Source organism: Magallana gigas, chromosome 9 (assembly GCF_963853765.1).
Source record: "Magallana gigas chromosome 9, xbMagGiga1.1, whole genome shotgun sequence".
NCBI lineage: Eukaryota > Metazoa > Mollusca > Bivalvia > Ostreida > Ostreidae > Magallana > Magallana gigas.
In genome coordinates this window covers 19,787,840-19,806,093 of record NC_088861.1, presented here as the reverse complement: position 1 = coordinate 19,806,093, position 18,254 = coordinate 19,787,840, and the positions used below count along the sequence as shown (strand labels likewise).

The 18,254-nt window shown below is 33.0% G+C and overlaps 2 protein-coding genes across 2 annotated transcripts; both read left to right on the top strand.

Annotated features, from left to right (window-relative positions):
- LOC105336142 (uncharacterized) lies at positions 1-12,330 on the top strand. The gene is made up of 5 exons (XM_020070566.3): positions 1-433; positions 3,288-3,406; positions 10,981-11,091; positions 11,429-11,485; positions 12,188-12,330. Exons 1-5 carry the CDS (start codon positions 352-354, stop codon positions 12,227-12,229), a joined length of 411 nt encoding a protein of 136 aa, XP_019926125.1. The 5' UTR covers positions 1-351; the 3' UTR covers positions 12,230-12,330.
- Positions 12,331-15,343: 3,013 nt separating this feature from the next.
- LOC117691754 (uncharacterized) lies at positions 15,344-17,390 on the top strand. Its single transcript, XM_066072363.1, has 4 exons — positions 15,344-15,426; positions 15,516-15,590; positions 16,451-16,552; positions 17,228-17,390. Exons 1-4 carry the CDS (start codon positions 15,385-15,387, stop codon positions 17,351-17,353), a joined length of 345 nt encoding a protein of 114 aa, XP_065928435.1. The 5' UTR covers positions 15,344-15,384; the 3' UTR covers positions 17,354-17,390.
- The last annotated feature ends 864 nt before the right edge of the window (positions 17,391-18,254 follow it).

Here is an 18,254-nt window from a genome sequence, read left to right as displayed (position 1 = left end):
TAAAATCACATCAATTATAAATTCATCATCAATTTTCAACGCAATAGGTGAACGAGTTCACGGCCTTTTTATTATTTATGGATATGGCTTAATGTTCCTGGAAGAGTTAAACTAATCGCTTTTATTGGACACAGAAATTGATACCGCGTTCAAACTCCCACACATTGGTAAAAAAAAACCTGTAAAAAGCTGATACCTTACTATGCTACTCGTCAATTGGATACAAAGTAATCAAATAAAAGCTTTTAATTTTCCATCGCTTACACCGAGACCAACTATTATATATATAATAGAGATCAGATAAGAGTTTTCTAAAACGAAATTTTTGTTTTTCCTTTTTAAACGTGTACAATGCATCCGCAGCGGTTTTTCACCATATTGTTTTCATTTATCGGAACCGGAGTTTGTATATTCATACAAATTGACAACTGCAGTATGTATTTCTTACTTATTTTTAACAATGTACTGAAATGATTGGAATATATATTTTTTTTTACTTGAAAAACTTGTGTTACAATTTGATAACCAATTTGCATAAAAGATGTAAAAAAAATTATCAATGAATAATGGTTAATATCCACATATACACATTTAACATGACATGTTTGGACTTTTTCGTATAATTAAGACATGAATGCATTACTCGGTTAATGATAATCTAATTAAACAAAATACTCGCATATGACAATCGTTGAAACGAAATTGTAAAATAGAGACGCTTTTTGTCTTTTAGCATTGATATCAATCATTTATTTCTCACATTTTTTTTTCGCTTTCGGGGGGGGGGGGGGGGGGTCACGCCGACGATGTATATATGTTCCGAATAAGATGAAACGTTAACTTTAACGTTCAAATAACTTATATTAATTGAATAGATTAATTGAATAATAGATACTCAGCAATAATTTTTATTGTTTGCCAAGTATTATAATTTTTGTTAATTTCTGCTAGGGCGTTTCGCTTATGATCTATTATTTAAAAAAAAAACTCAGTTTGATCAATCACAGACAGGAAGTTTTGAATTTTATTTCAAAATTTAAAAAAATTGAATACATGTATTAATTGGCTCTCGGGCTTCTCATTTTGGGATTCTAATTCGGAATAAAAAGATTAATTTTAATTTATTAAGTATATACGTTTATGTCCTTTTAATCCAAAATTGTAAATGATAACTTTGTATGTGTTAACAATTACCATACAATTAAACTTTGTACTAAGTTATCATAAGCTCGCAAATTAGTGAGAATAATGTTGAATAATCTGGTCTTTGATTAGGGTAAGAAAAAATAAAGGCTTCGCATGGATTTTTGAGTTCACAATTAAAAAAAAAAATAAAACGCTGTTCCTTTTGGGATTCCAAGCATGCATTTTTCAGCAAAAAAGTATTAACTTGTAGTTTAGCACCAAAGGTATGCAAAAAAAATGTTCATCAAGATTACTAGAAGTTGCTACCTTAAGCAAGGGCGTTGAAAGACTGAATCCAATTCAAAATACATTGCTTTGAATTACAAGGCATACTTATGGTGTTCCGATGGGGCCACTTCGACCTTCGCACTTTCGCCTTTAGGTCGAGGTACGAGAGTGCGAAGTTGCGACGGCGAAAGTGCGAGAGTGCGACGGCGAAGGAGCGAAAGTGCGAAGATGCGACGGCGAAGCGCGAAGTTGCGACGGCGAGAGTGCGAAGTTGCGACGGCGAAGAAGCGATACTAATATCGCACTCTCGCCTTCGCAACTTCGCATTCTCGCCTTCGCATCTTCGCACTTTCGCCTTCGCCTTTTTATAATTATGGAGCTCTTTATCGTTTAAAGACAATTTTAGCTGTATAAAAGGACATCTGAGGCAGACGATGGACTTTTTAGAATTTATTTTCAACAGCCTGCGCAGATCCATAACTTTTTCTAGGGGGTGGGGTGGATAAATAATTATATTTGTCGGGGGTGGGGGAGGGTTCCGAGACATATTTTGGAGATTTTATTATATATATTTAATAAAATTAAATTTTCCTGGGGGATGAGATCCGGACCTTCTCTCTCCCTTTACTGCATGTGTGAAGTTATTGAAGTTATTAGTATTGAATTTTCCGGGGGGGGGGGACCCCCTCTCCACCTCTAGATCCATACACCAGCAAGGAGTGTCGCATAATGAAATTAGAATGTTACTGTGTTTGATCTACGGTAAACAGACAGCTGGTAAGTGACAGGAGTCTGGAAGTGCATATGTATACATTATGGCGGACCTTACATTTTATATGGAGTATATAACGATTAGGCATAGCCAGCACTGGTAAACATAAATGTCACATATACACATTAAAATATTTATAAACATTCATAGTAAGCACAATGGCTTAGCGCATGCGTACCAATGATATCATGGATTAATCGGAAAACCTTTGCGAGTACGGTGCCTGCATCAAATTCTATGTAATAGACCGAGACTTTCTGAATGCTATCAAAAAAGGCGAAGGCGAAAGTGCGAAAGTGCGAAGGCGAGAATGCGAAGTTGCGAAGGCGAGGAAGCGATAGTAGTATCGCTCCTTCGCCTTCGCACCTTCGCGCTTTCGCCTTCGCATCTTCGCGCTTCGCCGTCGCATCTTCGCACTTTCGCTCCTTCGCCGTCGCACTCTCGCACTTTCGCCTTCGCAACTTCGCACTCTCGCATCTTCGACCTAAAGGCGAAAGTGCGAAGGTCGAAGTGGCCCCATCGGAACACCATACATACTAGTATACGAATTTTTTTTTTGTATTTTATCCATGAATGTTCAATAGCTTCCCTATAAAGATACATCTAGCGTAAAACAGTACACATTGCATGATGGATCATACTAGTATACAAGTTGCACACTTTAAAGAACAAAAAAAAAACCACAAGCGATATATATTGTATAAATACAAATTGTGTTCAACAGGTCATTCAGTCACTGAATCAATCAATCAATCAATTAATTAACAAATCAATAAATCAAATTATCAATCAATTAAATACACAGATCTGTTTGTGTCCATAACCGTAAATATAGATGAATACACCTTCCTAAATGAGGCTTGGTGGTCATAAATTACCCATGAATCACCCGTTGAAAATTAAAAATTATAATTTTGGTCATTACATTTTAGTAAACGAAAAAAAAAACCTCCAAATATATCTAAGCTCAAAAATTTTATCAATTACCCATATTTTGATGCAGAGCGTAACATCTTAATGAATTTAATAAAGCATAAAATTTGCCAGGAACATCCGTCTCTCTTCTATCTGTGAGAACATGTTTGTTTTTGTGTTCACTTAGATACCTCTAAGTCCTACGTGAACCACTCGCTGCCGGACCGGCCTGACTTCTACCGCAGCATCCACCTACAGAAGGCCCACCTGGTGGGGGAGAGCCTGGGAACTGTCGTCTTTTGCATGGTAACCACAAGTACTTGTTTCTGTGACACACTACAATAAGGGTGAACTTTTACTATAGAAACAAGTGCCTGTGAAGGTAACGTAAATTTTGTTTTCTTTGAAAAGGAATAAAAAACCTTTCGATTTTTCTGACCGTCTTTTTGTTTCAACGCGACTTCTTTTTGTTTTGTTACTGTCCTCTGTAGCAACAATGTCGATACTTCTTGGTAAACTTTAATTGTATCTCTTCATTTTATCTACAAATTACCTTTTACGATTTGAGAAAAACGCTGCAATCATTTACAATAAGTTTTAATAACCAAACACATGACCCAATTACAAATACGGTTTATTCCCACTTAGGCAACATTCTGAAATTCTCTGATATTCATTCTCCTGAAGGCGAACATATTTTTTCCTCCCTGTTAATGTGAAAACAGACTATAGCTTACCTGTAACTAAATTCTTTTGTTCTCAACCTACACCCCTTTTCCATTTAGCCAACACAGATCTCCCTGTATTTTACCTTTATTTTTTTCAAAATGTTGGCTAAGTGGGAAGACACCACATATACAGGCCAGGGGCATTGTCACGATTTTGGTCAAATTTTACTACTTTTATTGTCTATTATGCTTTGGAAGTGCATTTCTAATGATCAACCAAAATCTAAGCATCAGTTGTAAGGACAGGGCTCACAATTTTCTGTCATGTAAACAAAGCCGGTGCCATGTTTTTGTTTACTTTATTCAATATATCGATAAAAGTTCTTTTTCAAGCTAATTTCTCTCTATTTTTAATTTGTTTCAAACATGAATAAATAGTTCCTAGCGTTTAATCATATTCATTTGGGGTTTAAAACTGAAATTTTAACCTCAACATTCAAAACGTTAACAAAAACATGACGTAGCTTTGTTTACATGACAAAGAATTGTTAGTTTTGTATCTCGCTTATAACACGATGACAAACATTCAAATTTTTGTTGACTATTAAACATGCATCACTAAAGCATTTTAAACATTAAATTCAGAGAAAATTTTTTGACCAAAATCGTGACTAGGCCCCTTCAAATGAGAAAATGGTATTCACATATAACAAGTTACAATTACACATACCAATTTAGCAAAAATAAACTTGCTTACTTATGAATCCAATTTTGGCTCATTTCGGTTTTCTTCAACAATAAAATGCTTTTGTTTGGTGATTCTTTCGGGATATGAAAGTAGCGACATTGCAGAAAAAATTCATAACCCGCTAACGCGGGTTATGTAATTTTTTCTGCAATGATCACTACTTTCATAACCCGAATGGATCATCAAAAAAAGCATTTTATTGACGTTTATATTTACATCTTTCTTTTAACTAATTAATAAATTGATTGTAATAAGTAATTAAAATTTACTAAATCACTGTTTATGAACATGAGTACGTTAGCTAAAAATAGAAACAACCAAATCGTCTCCTGTGAGACTTTGAGTCTGACATCATCATGATTATTTCGTGCAGTCCGTGATTTTTCTTGGGTCGCTGTAGGTTACAACAAATCGATAAACGGGGCGTGTAGATTTCAGTTTAGCTGTTTTTATGGAGCTATGAATTGACTATAAACTTCCGTAAGAAGTAGAGGGAATCATACTTGGTTAATGTAAATACTGTATTTTCAAACTTTTCCCTACAGATTGTATCATAATAAAAGTTTTGATATGCATTATCAAGAAAAACATTCTCTTAACCTTTTTTTTTTAACCTTCATTGTGTCTATTTCCAAATCCAGCAGATGCTATTAATATCTAATATAAATTATATCTTGCTTTGAAAATAATTTCTTAAATCATGTCTCTTTATATTCATCAGAATATATATTTCTATTTTACACAATACTTCATTCATGATCATATATCGAATATGGTTTTAAAAAATGCATCCACCCCGTATGTAATTTTTTATAGTCATCAGAAGATACGACATAAATAATCTGAAGGTATGCTTTTATATTTTAAGTGGAAAAAAATAGATTCAAAATATAAAGATTTCTCTGATGTGTTGAATTGGAATACATATCCCCGTTCCCCAATAGTTGTACCTATCTGACATATGAATTCGACAATATTTGGTCATTATTTTGTTTTTCAAAATACAATTTATTCCCCATTTTTTATTAATGTTTAATTTTAATCGAGATTAGTTCAGGATACATGCCGAAAACAGTTCTGTATGAAAAAATATCTGACAGTTTCGAGGCCCGTTCATACAGAACTCTTTTCGGGATATATCGTACTTAAAAATTAAAGGTGGCTCACTGCACCGAGAAATATTTTCTCAAATCAGCAGAAAATTACTTGATTATAAAAGATATCATAATGAATAAGAAGTATAAAGGTCTAATAGGCAAAAAAGATGTGCAATTTTGGATGAAAAATTACATTTTCAATCGAACGATATAAACAGTTTAACAAAACATTTAAATCGCCATCTTGAGACGCAGTGTCTCAAAAAGTATAAGTGTAGGTGTAGTGAGGTACCTTAAATGATATCAGTACTGTAACCACTGGTAACGGTCTGATATTAAGAAGCTCACTAATATCGGACTGTCACATGTAAAATTTTACACTGCTGGAACAAAGGAATGACATCACAGCAGTCTTTTAACTTCTTTTCTCTTGTGGTACTTTACATTAGAATTATTGAATTATTACAATATTATTGCAAATGGTGTGTAAGCAGTCATATCGTGGAATAGTGTTAAATAAAATGTTTTACAAATGTGTTGTATTTTTACTATTTACGATAGATAGAGAAAAGAAATTACAATAGCTCAGAAGTAAAGATCTCGTTTAAATGATCAGATGTTTCTCTCGTTTTTAGGCTTTTAAATTATCGGCTATATTCATGCTTATAACTTTTGCTGTGAAAAAATGTGTCCATCACTTTCCGAAAGCCATTGAAAAAATTGTTTTTTTATTTATTTATTTTTTTTTATTTTTTTTTTGAAAATGTAAAAGGGCGCTTTGTTTCAGCGTAGGTTTTTGATCTCTGAATCATTACTATATTTTTTGTGGTTTCTTTGAAAGAGAATCTAAAAAAAACCAAACTCATTGCTCACTAATGTAATTTAGCGTCCATGCACAATCGCAGACAAGCATGCTTTTACCCTTTATTAGTAAAAGGATACCAACAATGCTTTTAAAAAAGTGACACTAAAACTTCTAATGCTCCAAAACGGTAACAATTCATGAAATTGTATATATTTCAGGGATCGGAATGGCGGTTAACAACCCACCACTGCTGGATCTGTTTTCAATCTATTTCAAATCTCAGTAGCAATTACAGTATGCCCCAGTCAACAGTACGGATTACTTTAAAAGTATTTTTTTGGTACCGTGTTTAAGGGATTACGACTTGATAGATAGATAGATAGATAGATAGATAGATAGATAGATAGATGATGGACGGACGGACGGACAGACAGAGAGATAACAGGGATCTAATTTTAAAGTGGCACGGTGACTCAAAATAGATGTTTCACTTTTTGATTATGACAACGGAAATAAAAAGAGCTACTCTAAAATTTCATCATACGGAAGGTTTCACACATCATAAGTCTCCACCTATCAATTTACAGGTCATTAAATCTCATCCGCAAATTTCACATGTAAACAAACCGAGTTGTCTTGGACATTGGTTTAGTGTCACGTGATTGCGATTTCTATCTACATATAGTTACAATGGGATTGACACACTGAAAAAAGAATTTGAATCCGAAGCTATTCGATGTCTGTGGTAAGAAATATGCATTAATAGAGAATGTATCATAATGGATATATAGTTCTTGAAGACATCGTGTTTTTATGAGAGTTTTTGGCTCATGATGAATGCCACGCTGCAGTATTTACATTCCCCTGCGCTTGCGTGGCTATGAAGCGGAATGGAAACTCAAAATTTTTGTGTTGGCCCAACGCATAATTCTATTTTTCTCTTTTTAATTTGATTTATTTACTTTCGAACACCGTAATTTTTTAAAAGTTTATCTTTTCATATGATTTATAAAATATGTGGAAACCTTGAAAAAATTGAAAATTTGCTAAATCATGGGTTTGTGCGTCACCATGTACCTTTAACAAAAACAAATTAAACACCTCAGATTCTAAACATTTTCTTTTTTCTGGAAATTGATCGATTAAGGTGGCGTTAAAAACAATATCTCAATTTCAAATAATAATGCTTTATGACATAATGAAAGCATACAAAGCAAGATTTCAAATGCACTTATTTCGAACTGTTACATTACTACAAACAATATCCTAAACAGTAATTCTCTTAACATATTTCAGATAAACCAAAAACTCAATTATATGGTTAAAATCCCGCCAAAGAAAAGTACTTAGAGTTTACAAAATTGACCGTTATGATATAATCTTTATAGAAGCCCTTCACTACTGCAAAACGAAACTAAATTGGTTTTACCTCGTTGAAATTATTTTGCATCGAATGCAAATTTTCCAATTTAAAGTATCATTTTACGACGAAATAATCAGAATTTGTGATCATTGAGATAACATTGCTGGGCCATGCAGGAGAAATTGAAATCCAAATTGAATTTTTAATTGGGCACAATGCCAATTTCATGACCCTAAAGGAATATCAGTTGTATTGACTATATTATGTTTAAGAACTACTAACCTGTGCCTTTTTAAAACCTATACAGTATGGGAATATATTTCAGTCATGCATTCTTATTTTACCTCTCCAAAATCACTAAAACAGTGTAATCAGGGTTATTTTTAGTAACAGGCCCATGCAACTTATACATGTACCTTTATCATGAGAGCAAATATAATTTGTATGAATTACAAATGAAAATATAGGCTACTAGATATTGTTCACAATTTTCGAAGTCAATAGGAGAACCTAGCCACTGGATCATTTTGCATGGTTTTCTCTGAGATATGATCTAAATAATTTAATCTCTCCGAACCCACTAGAATTTACAAAAGATAGTCATATATATAGCGAATAGTTAAAACTTCCTATAGGTGTTAACATTTTGAACATCTTTAGAAAATCAATATTTTTGAGTGGTATCAATGCACAATTAAAAAATGATAAGAGAAAATCTTTGCACTATATTTCGATATATAATAAAACAAAACTTGAATGAATAATTCTATCTTCTATGTTCGAGCAAACAAGTGTACAGAATAATCAGTTATCAATTATCGAGGCTTCCGTAAGAAATCTTTGCTAATGGATTTTAGTGAAACGAAGCTATATAATGAATGTCAAAGATTAAAACATATACGTAGTAAGTGGGCCCTAACTATTAATAAAATGAGAAAATAATCTTCCGGATAATATTCTGTTCAACGAGAATAAAATGCTTCAAAATTCAAAATTAAAGGATTGATTGTTTACTTTTAAAAGATGGATGATTCCCTTTAAGCAAGATAATCAATCTATTGGGGAGTTGTGTCCAGCTCTTTGAAGATCTTTAATTTGATGGCATTTATGATCCATTTTAATATGTAATCAAAGTACTGAATTACTGTTGGGAGTTGATTTTATTGATTATTATCAATTTTAAAATTAACGATATGTTATTTTGCCTGGCAAGTAGTTTCTAATCTGTATTTGAATTTCGCACATTTTTATAATATGAATTTCGAAAAAAAACAACGTATGAAACATGTTGTGTAATATTTAAAGATAAAATTAATTCCATCAAACTGTTTATCAGTAATCGAAATGTTTCTAAAAATTGTACACGTCTGGATCCAAGCAATATTGAACTCTAGTCTCGTTCAACCAGACGCTCGGCTGTCTCCGTTAATATCAGACAACCAAGAGAGACTCTCTGCTTGTCGGAGATTTACGGAGACAGCCGAGCGTCTGGTTGAACGAGACTCTATTTAACTCTGGCGTAGGAATACATGCAACTACAAAAAACAATTAAATTGTTCGTACTATATAAAATCTGACTATTTGCAAGGTATTTATAAATACGTTTCTTTTAAAAACAATGGTACAGCATACAGTACACCGAATTTATCTATTATTTTCAAGATCTACGTGTTGTCAGTGGTGATGATTTGTGCTTAGGTCCAACCACTGTTTCACTTTCGGTTTGCCAGAGTAACTGCATAGGAGAGTTGATTAAAATCAACTCCCAAAAATCAATGCTGCTTAGACCGGTGCAAAAATACCACCGTGCACTGGCAGTCTGACACAGAGTTATCTGGTTTAAAATGAAAAAGCTAAATAAATGGAAAACATTCGTACCAAGTAATAGGGCAATGCAAATAGATCATTTTAAGAATGAAAAATTGTGAACTGCTTCAATGGTAACAAGCTGAAAACAAGAAAACAAGAATCAAATTTTTTTTCCTATTACTTGGCTTTGTAACCATCGGAACTGGCGTCACATTTCATATCAACACTTGTATTAAAATATTCATTGTAAAGCCATTCATTTGACATCTTCGCTAGCCATGGGTTAACTTTTCCTTTCACTTCTCTCCCCATATGGGGAGCGAAGATGTTCATTTGATGGAGTTGTGAAGTTTTGATCGTCACCTATCTGGGGTGATATTTGGGGTATTTTCGTGTAGAATCGAAGAAAAAATCGTATCTCAATAACTTCAACGGTTCTCATTGTAACATTTTATAGTTTCTCCTTCAAGTTTTTTTTAAAATCGGAAAATTGACAACAAAACAAACTTTCAGGCTGGTTTGCCTATTTAATAGTTTATAAAAGTAGGCATAACCTTTTTATTTGGCTTCTAAAGCAGAAAACTGATATTAATTTTTGCAATTTCTAATTTTTTTTTTTACTTCGGCTAATACCAAGTACTGAACCTCGATTACCAACACTACAACAAATTTTTAGTGTTGTATTGGTTTCTAGACCAAGGTATAGAATATGAAGAAATGTACGGTATTTCTACATGTAACATATACCAAGGGGCAAGGGCACTGGTATATGCTATATGGGATATTTTTTGGTTTCCAAAGCTTCGCACAGTAAATATTTGATATTCAAGGGTTTTTTAAACAATATAGATGAAAAAATATATATTTTACTCTAGCTAAAGACTAGGCTTCTTACTAGTTACTTCCTATTTTTTCCTTTTTTGGGGGAAATTGTTTTTTGTTTTTCGTTTTGTTGTTGTTGTTTTTTTTTTTTGGTTTTGGTTCAATAACACATGTTAGGATATTTGCCGTTTGCATTTATACTCAAACAGTGAATACAATGATAACATTCTGAATAAATTTGTCAAAAAGAGCTTAGACTTTGGGTAGTTGTGTCAAACAGCAATGTGACGTAGTCTACTAGTATTTCATTGCTGGCTACTCAGCCATGGGTCTTTGAAATCAACAAAATTGGCTGGCCTTTGAGCTAAGACTACGCAGTCTGTTTTAACGCAAGAAAAGGACAGTTGCATCCTACCGAAAGTCCAAGGTCTAGTTAAAATGTTTTTTGTTTTTTTTTATAAGAGGGAAAAATAGACTTAAATTGAAAACGAGGGAGAAAATTCTCTTTTTTTGATGTAACGTACAATTCAGGTTTTATTGTGCAATCAAAAAGTGTTTGGTTTTCCAGATACATGAAATTTACACGCACCTAAAGTATATAGAGGAAAAGCTGCAGGATCCAATGGAAGATATATTGTGCTCCAGACCTTGCAAACGAGACGGGTTCCAAGAAAAATCAGTAAGTGTCCAGACATGTGAGATCAGTTTCATTTTCATTTTCATGATTTTTTTTACGATATGTGGCGACACGATTCTAGACAATGGCGGTGTAAGGTTTCGCATTCGTTCTCATGAAAAATCACGATCATGGATATTTTCGGATCTTATGAAATAAATAGATTGAACTTGAATTTGAATATGAATTTTAGCGGAAAAAATAATGTATCAAAAAGATAATAACAAACTGATAATTACAGTTTTACAAGTAGTTTAAAGGTCTTAATTCAAACTATTCAAGTTGATTCGCTCGTCTTTACTGTTTACGTTTTCTTCGTATCAATAGATTTTTATTTCAGAGGAAAAAAAGTGCGATTCTACCTCCCAAAAGATGGTCCCATTCACAAGCTTCGGCGGTAAGACAGAATGCGTAATTCTTGTCAGTTAAAATAAATGTTTTCTTTAAAGTGAATACTTAATTTCAGAAAATAAGTTTGGTGTACGTTAGATACATGTATCTTGAAAAGAAAATTGTGATTCATTTGTCAAAATTTTATTGTTTCTTATTGACTAATGTGTAGACTTTCAACAATGTCATAATGTCATTATTGGTACCTATCTGAAGGTACATTGTAATATAAAGCCGTAGAGACACCGCCACTGATGTGTTTTTAAAGGCTGTATGGGAGACCTGTCGATATTAATGTGGATAAAAGTACATTATAACCGAAGGCTTTCGTCGGTCTAAAATTTGCAAATGTAACAAAATTTGACCAAAAAAAAAATATTTTAAAAATATTTGGAAAGGTAAAAATTATGAAAGCCCCTGCGGTATTCGAACTTATGACCTACAGATTCGCTCTAACTCAATGCCCTACGCCGAAAGGTAACAATATTGGAAAAGAAAAATATTGTACTATTAAACTGGATTTTATTGTTTATTTTGATAGGAAGTTTGTCACCATATGATGTACCATACCACCTTAATTCAACTAAAAGTTTTAAGTATCGTCCAAAAAGTTTATTATTTTTCGACATATGCACTCAGATAAGGTTGCCTAGTATAATTTGATAAGTGCTCGAGGGACTCTAATATTTTTATTTAATGTATTTTGTAGATTTTAGGACTGCTACTTGACAAATTTGTGGAATATCGATGACAAGAATTTCAGGATTTTGATGACAATTCTGTTTCTCAGATACCATGTGTTGAAATCATCAATAAACATTAGAGAAAATGTGTTACATTAATTTTTATGTACTGTATATCAATGGATTTATTGATCTTTCCAATGAAACATATTCATACATATATAATTACACAAGTAATTTTGTGAAATTCGAACACCGAAAAAATCAAGGTACCGAGGTATTGGCGAGAGTTGATTTTATTGAATATTATTTTTTTTATTTCAAAATCAACTATGTGTAATTTCACATGGCAAGTAGTTTCTTATTTGAATATTTACACACATTATTTACTAATATGAATTCTTGATCTTTTCCAACAAGAATTCGGAGCACCAGACAAAAAAAAAACATGAATCATGTTGTGTAATATTTGAGGACAGAATTAACGCTATCAAACCCTACGATGCATTATGTATCAGCAATCGAAATATTTCTGAAAAAGTGTATCCAAGCAAATCTTAAACAGAACAATAATAATAAAGTCCATTTTACGCCAGTACTGATTCAATCTTTTGATTGTATAGTTTGCACTTGATTCCAAACGCTTTCGCTGTAGAAATACTCTGGCGTAGGAATACATACGACTAAAGTAACTATCTAAATTAGACCTTTTTCAAGATATTAATAAATAAGTTTCTTTGAAAAACAATATTAATGCTTCTGAATACATTCCATCGAATTTACATGTATCGATTGTTTTCAAGTGTTACTTGTAAGTCTTGTCGGCGGTGATTATTTGTGCTAAGGTCCAAACACAGCTATACTTCCGGTTTGCCAGGGTAACTGCATAGGAAAGAAAGTTGATTGAAATCAATTCCCAAAAATGCATTGTCGCATACCTTCACGGCCATTATCTCATGGCTGTGGTTGATTAATACTAATTATTAATAATATTTAATAAAAATATTTAATAAAAAAATTACTAATTATTAATACTAATATTAATAAGAATACTTCTCACATGTAGCTTGCTGAGATGCTATTTTATCAGAGTGAAGCATTGTCGGAAATTAACATTTGATCCCCATTTGGTTTTTCAAATCAGCGTTAACATTAATCAAAGTACTGAAGTACTGACGGGAGTTGATTACTAGTATGTCGATTATAACAATATGTTACTTTGCTTGGCAAGTAATTTATAACCTGTGTTTGAGTTACGCAAATTTTTATAATATGAATTCTTGGACTTTTCCGACAAGAATTTCGAGAAAACCCCGTATGAATTGCGTTGTGTAATAATTAAAGATAGAATTGATTCCATCAAACTATGTATTAGTAATCGAAATATTCCAAAAATTGTATGGATCCAAGTAATAATGAACTCTAGTCTCGTTCAACCAGATGCTCGGCTCTCCCACAAGCAAGAGAATGTGTACACCAGGTCACGTGATAGCTTGATGACGCAACCTCTAAAAATAGAATGACTCTCTGCTTGTCGGAGGTTTACGGAGACAGCCGATTGTTGAACGAGACTATATTGAACTCTGGCGTATGATTACATACGACTGCAAAAAATATCTAAATTGTTCGTACTATTTAACATCTGACTATTTTCAAGGTGTTCATAAATAAATTTCTTAAAACACAATGCTTCAAGATACATTACATCGAATTTATGGATTATTTTCAAGAACTAAATCTTGTCAGCGGTGATGATTTATGCTTAGGTCCAAACACTGTTTCAGTTTCGGTTTGCCAGAGTGACTGCATAGGAGAGTTGATTAAAAATCAACTCCCAAAAATGATGTTTATTTCTGATCTGTTCAGTTGCAGGTAGTTGCAACATACGGCGTTTAATATCAAAACAGATTAAAAGTGAAGTTCGGTTACATAAAACAGGCGTGAATATTCACAGACTCCGTGACATGGGAATTTTACTTGGTACACGTATATAAAAAAAATTTGAAGACAAAAATGTGATTAAAAATAGCGAGAAATATAGATGACATTTGATACCATTGATTAACAAACGTTACTTGCGCCAAAGACGCGATCCAAAACAAGATATCAGTCCTATTTTAAGTTTTTGATTACGTAGATGCAACATGTTCACAATTATGCAAGTGGTACATGGTTGTAGAAATGGATGCAAGTAAATTTAAGCTGTTACCAATATAATTAAAATTAGACTGTTAAAACTGCTCGTCTGCGATAGCGAACTTTTACATGTCTAGTTTTGATTAGATTGAGCTTAACAAGTATATTATGTTAGAATTGTATTAGTAAGCTAAACTTGTAAACCAAATTAAGGTATAAGATTATGGTTGTATGTACATGTATATGGTTGTATGTAAGTGGGTGTATCTATGTTGCATGGGAGCAAGCAAGCTTGTCAGTTTATATTTCTTGGCATTGGTGTTAGTTCGCTGTAAACAAAAAAAAAACAACAACAACAAACAAACAAGTAGTTAGAGTGGTGAGTATCTAAGCAATGGTGTAAATTAGTTAGGAATATAAATGTAAGCAAAGGTGTAAATAAACTCTGTCTAAATATTTTCGACAAAATACTTGTTATTAAGCACAGAATGTCTGCCATATCTTACGATTTTCTTCTCTCTTTTTTTAAAATTATGAATTATCTCATTTAATTCGATTTTTTTATACGCGGCGAATCAATGTATGCACGGGTTGCATGAATGAATTGTTCATGTTGATCAATGGGACAATCAGCCAATGTACAGACACAGACTCGGTTCATTATATTAAGATAAGTAATGGGTGCAAACACAAAAATGGGAAAATGTCAAGTGTCCACTTTATTATTGAACGAAAATTAGATTTAAAATGCAACAGAGGCTAATAACAATCACTTGCACTTCTAATTAGATGCTTGTGTGGCCACAAGGCTCGCCCTTTTGCCCAGTATGTCACCGCCTCATGCCGACGACCGCTCATATTGCTGCCAATCATCAAATGTTGGGGTTTTTTTTGACGCAAAGTTATAAAACAAAAGTAATAATATATTAATTAATGTACCATTCTCAATTACAACAATCAAACATTTTTAATACCTAAATCAAGCTAGTGTCTGAAAGGAATATGTAGGAACAATGGTCAAAGGTTTATCTTGGCATATGCTTGACTGATAAGACAGAAAACCTGTCCTGAAACACGTAACCAGAAAATGTTGTCAATATTGCTTGTCCTAGTTAGTATTGTTCAAACGGTAAGTCTAACATTTCTTTAATCATGATGATTCTCGTTCTGGGTTCACGTTATCAATTATTTAAATGGATTTTTTTCATAAAAATTTAGACAGTTTCTACAACAACTCACCACCCACACCATGGCATTAATGAGGGATTGTCTTTCCACTACGATGCTGAAACAGTAAATTAAAAATCTCTCTCTCTCTCTCTCTCTCTCTCTCTCTCTCTCTCTCTCTCTCTCTCTCTCTCTCATTGCTAGCGCTCGAGAGCGCTAGCAACTACGCTAGTCTTTTTTACTGGAATACGCATGCTCGACTTCATGGTAGGGGATTCTGGGTATACTATTCTACTGTAGATAAACTGTACCATGTGAAGTTTGTTTTATCATCTACACATGATTTGATCATTACGTTTTTGGATTAATTGTGAATATCAAAAAGTAATGTTCATTGGCTTAGGTCTTATAATGCCAAGTTATAATTTCTAAAATTACAACAATAGCTAGCTCTCTCTTTACTACCTTCAAGCTCAGAAAAAAATATTTTTCGAGCTCGCCGGAAAGGCCCGAGAAGATTTGATTGCTACAAAACAGTACCTGATCTTGAAAATTTACACATCAAAATTGTTTCAGTGGATACAGAATGATTAAGCACAGTGAATGAGCTATGCCATTGTGGATGTGAAGCTCGTTTATATTTGCAATTTTAAATTGAAACCCCTACCCCACCCCCAACACAGTTTCAATACACCACTGTGCCCTCCTATCAATAAATAAATTAAATAAGTAAGAAAATTAAACCAATGGTTTAAAAATCTATTTTGTGTTTGATGATGGCTACAGCGCTAGCACACCAATCATAATGATGGTCTTTCTTTTTTTCTTCTTTTTTTTTCTTTTTTAAAAATGTTTTCATATGTTTGTTCACTGATGTATATATGTTAAACCTATGAATCGTATGGTTCTTGGAATAAACAATACCAACCTTTTTAAAAGATAAGCTTGTACCTGTAAATACATTTTTAATTTCCCACAATTCACAGCACATTATGGCGTTGAAGACTCACGGCCATTGTTATCTGTACGTGCTGACGGCTCATCAACAACACAGCGTGCACACGTCCATGGGTCTGCACGCAATTGAGGTAAAAATCTTTTTAAAAAATCATCTTCAGAAAAATGATTCCAATAACTTTAGACATATTAAGTATTTTACACGGTTTATTTTATTTTTCTCTTAATAACATAACTTAAATTCTGTGTCAAGCATGTATAAATATATAGAGGAATGTTTGTAATCATGATAAAATATTCTGATATCTTGCACTCTACATTCTGCAGCATCAAATATTACGTTTTGTTATACTTTCATGTTAAATACTGAAATCTGATTGGTTAAGACGCAGTTCATAATCCGTTCTATTACCCTCAGCGTTAGCAACGCACTTAGCAACGGGTAACATTAAAAATTGTTACATGCGCGAAAATTATGCGCGTACGGTTCGCTGTAGAATTCACGTTATTCCTATATAAAAGCAATAAAATTTTCTTCAAAATTAAGACATTCAGTATAACAAATTAAATAGTGCCTGTTTGGGAGGATAACAGTTGAAATTGACATCCCTCGAAAACCATTGTCAACCTCCGCTTCGCGTCGGTTGACAATGGTTTTCTCGGGGTGTCAATTTCAACTGTTACCCTCCCAAACAGGCACTATTTATATAATAACACCTATATATTCTTACTCTATATTTACTCCTTTATCAATAAGTTGTGTATATAATTAAGTTGTTTTAATCTGTTTTAATTTTTTATAAAAGAAAACAATGATAGATCTGGTGGACTCCCATGGAAGCTTTGTGCATTTCTCCGCTCAGGAACTCAGCCTGTTGAGTCACGGACTCGGCCATTTCTGTGCTCACGCTACAGTATTGAGAATCAACTGATTCTGAAATCGAAGGGAAAAAATTATTGTCTGATTTTATAAAGTAAGAAATAAAACTGATCTAAAAATGATACAAGATATAATAATGGTGTTATATAATGATGTTTTATGTGTGAGAGAGAGAGAGAGAGAGAGAGAGAGAGAGAGAGAGAGAGAGAGAGAGAGAGAGAGAGAGAGAGAGAGATCTACTATAAGTTGAAAATGAAAGACTTCGATTGTTAAATAATCAAGTTTACAAATCTGATGTTACTCTTTTAATGTAACGGACATATGCATAGGGAATAAAGTTCAATAGGTTTTTTTTTAAATCATAGCATACTCAATTTGTATAATAGCAACAATTTTCTAGCAGAAGGGCACATTTTTGATTTTGCACAGAGCATTTACACTTGTTTTATTCACATACATGTATGTATTATATATAGTGTTGTTTACTTTGCACCTGTTTTTCCTATTTGTAATTTTACTTCTATTCAAAATATTGATACTATACTATTTCCCAATCTATCCTCGTTTCACATTTTGTTTAATAACTCGATAATCATGAGTATACCTCAGGGTTCAAATGATGTTCATTCAAAAGTATGAACAATTTCCAAAAGTTCTCCTTTGAAACGCCTTCTCTAGGTTTTCAAGTTTCAATCCACGGAAAAAATAATAAATTAGTCTACGATAATTTTGCAGTGAAAACTACCCGGATGATAACGTTAAAAATGTTGTGCAAGGCATTCCGAGTGACTTCTGATTGCATTTTAGCTTTTTGAAGGGTTTTTTAAATTGCATTAAAGATGTCAATATTTCTCATTATAAATCTCTGTAAGAAATCTGTTTTCGTTCCTGTAAAATATTCAAGTAAAAAATGATAATTTATATTCGAAGATATGTTGGATATTTTCCCTTTC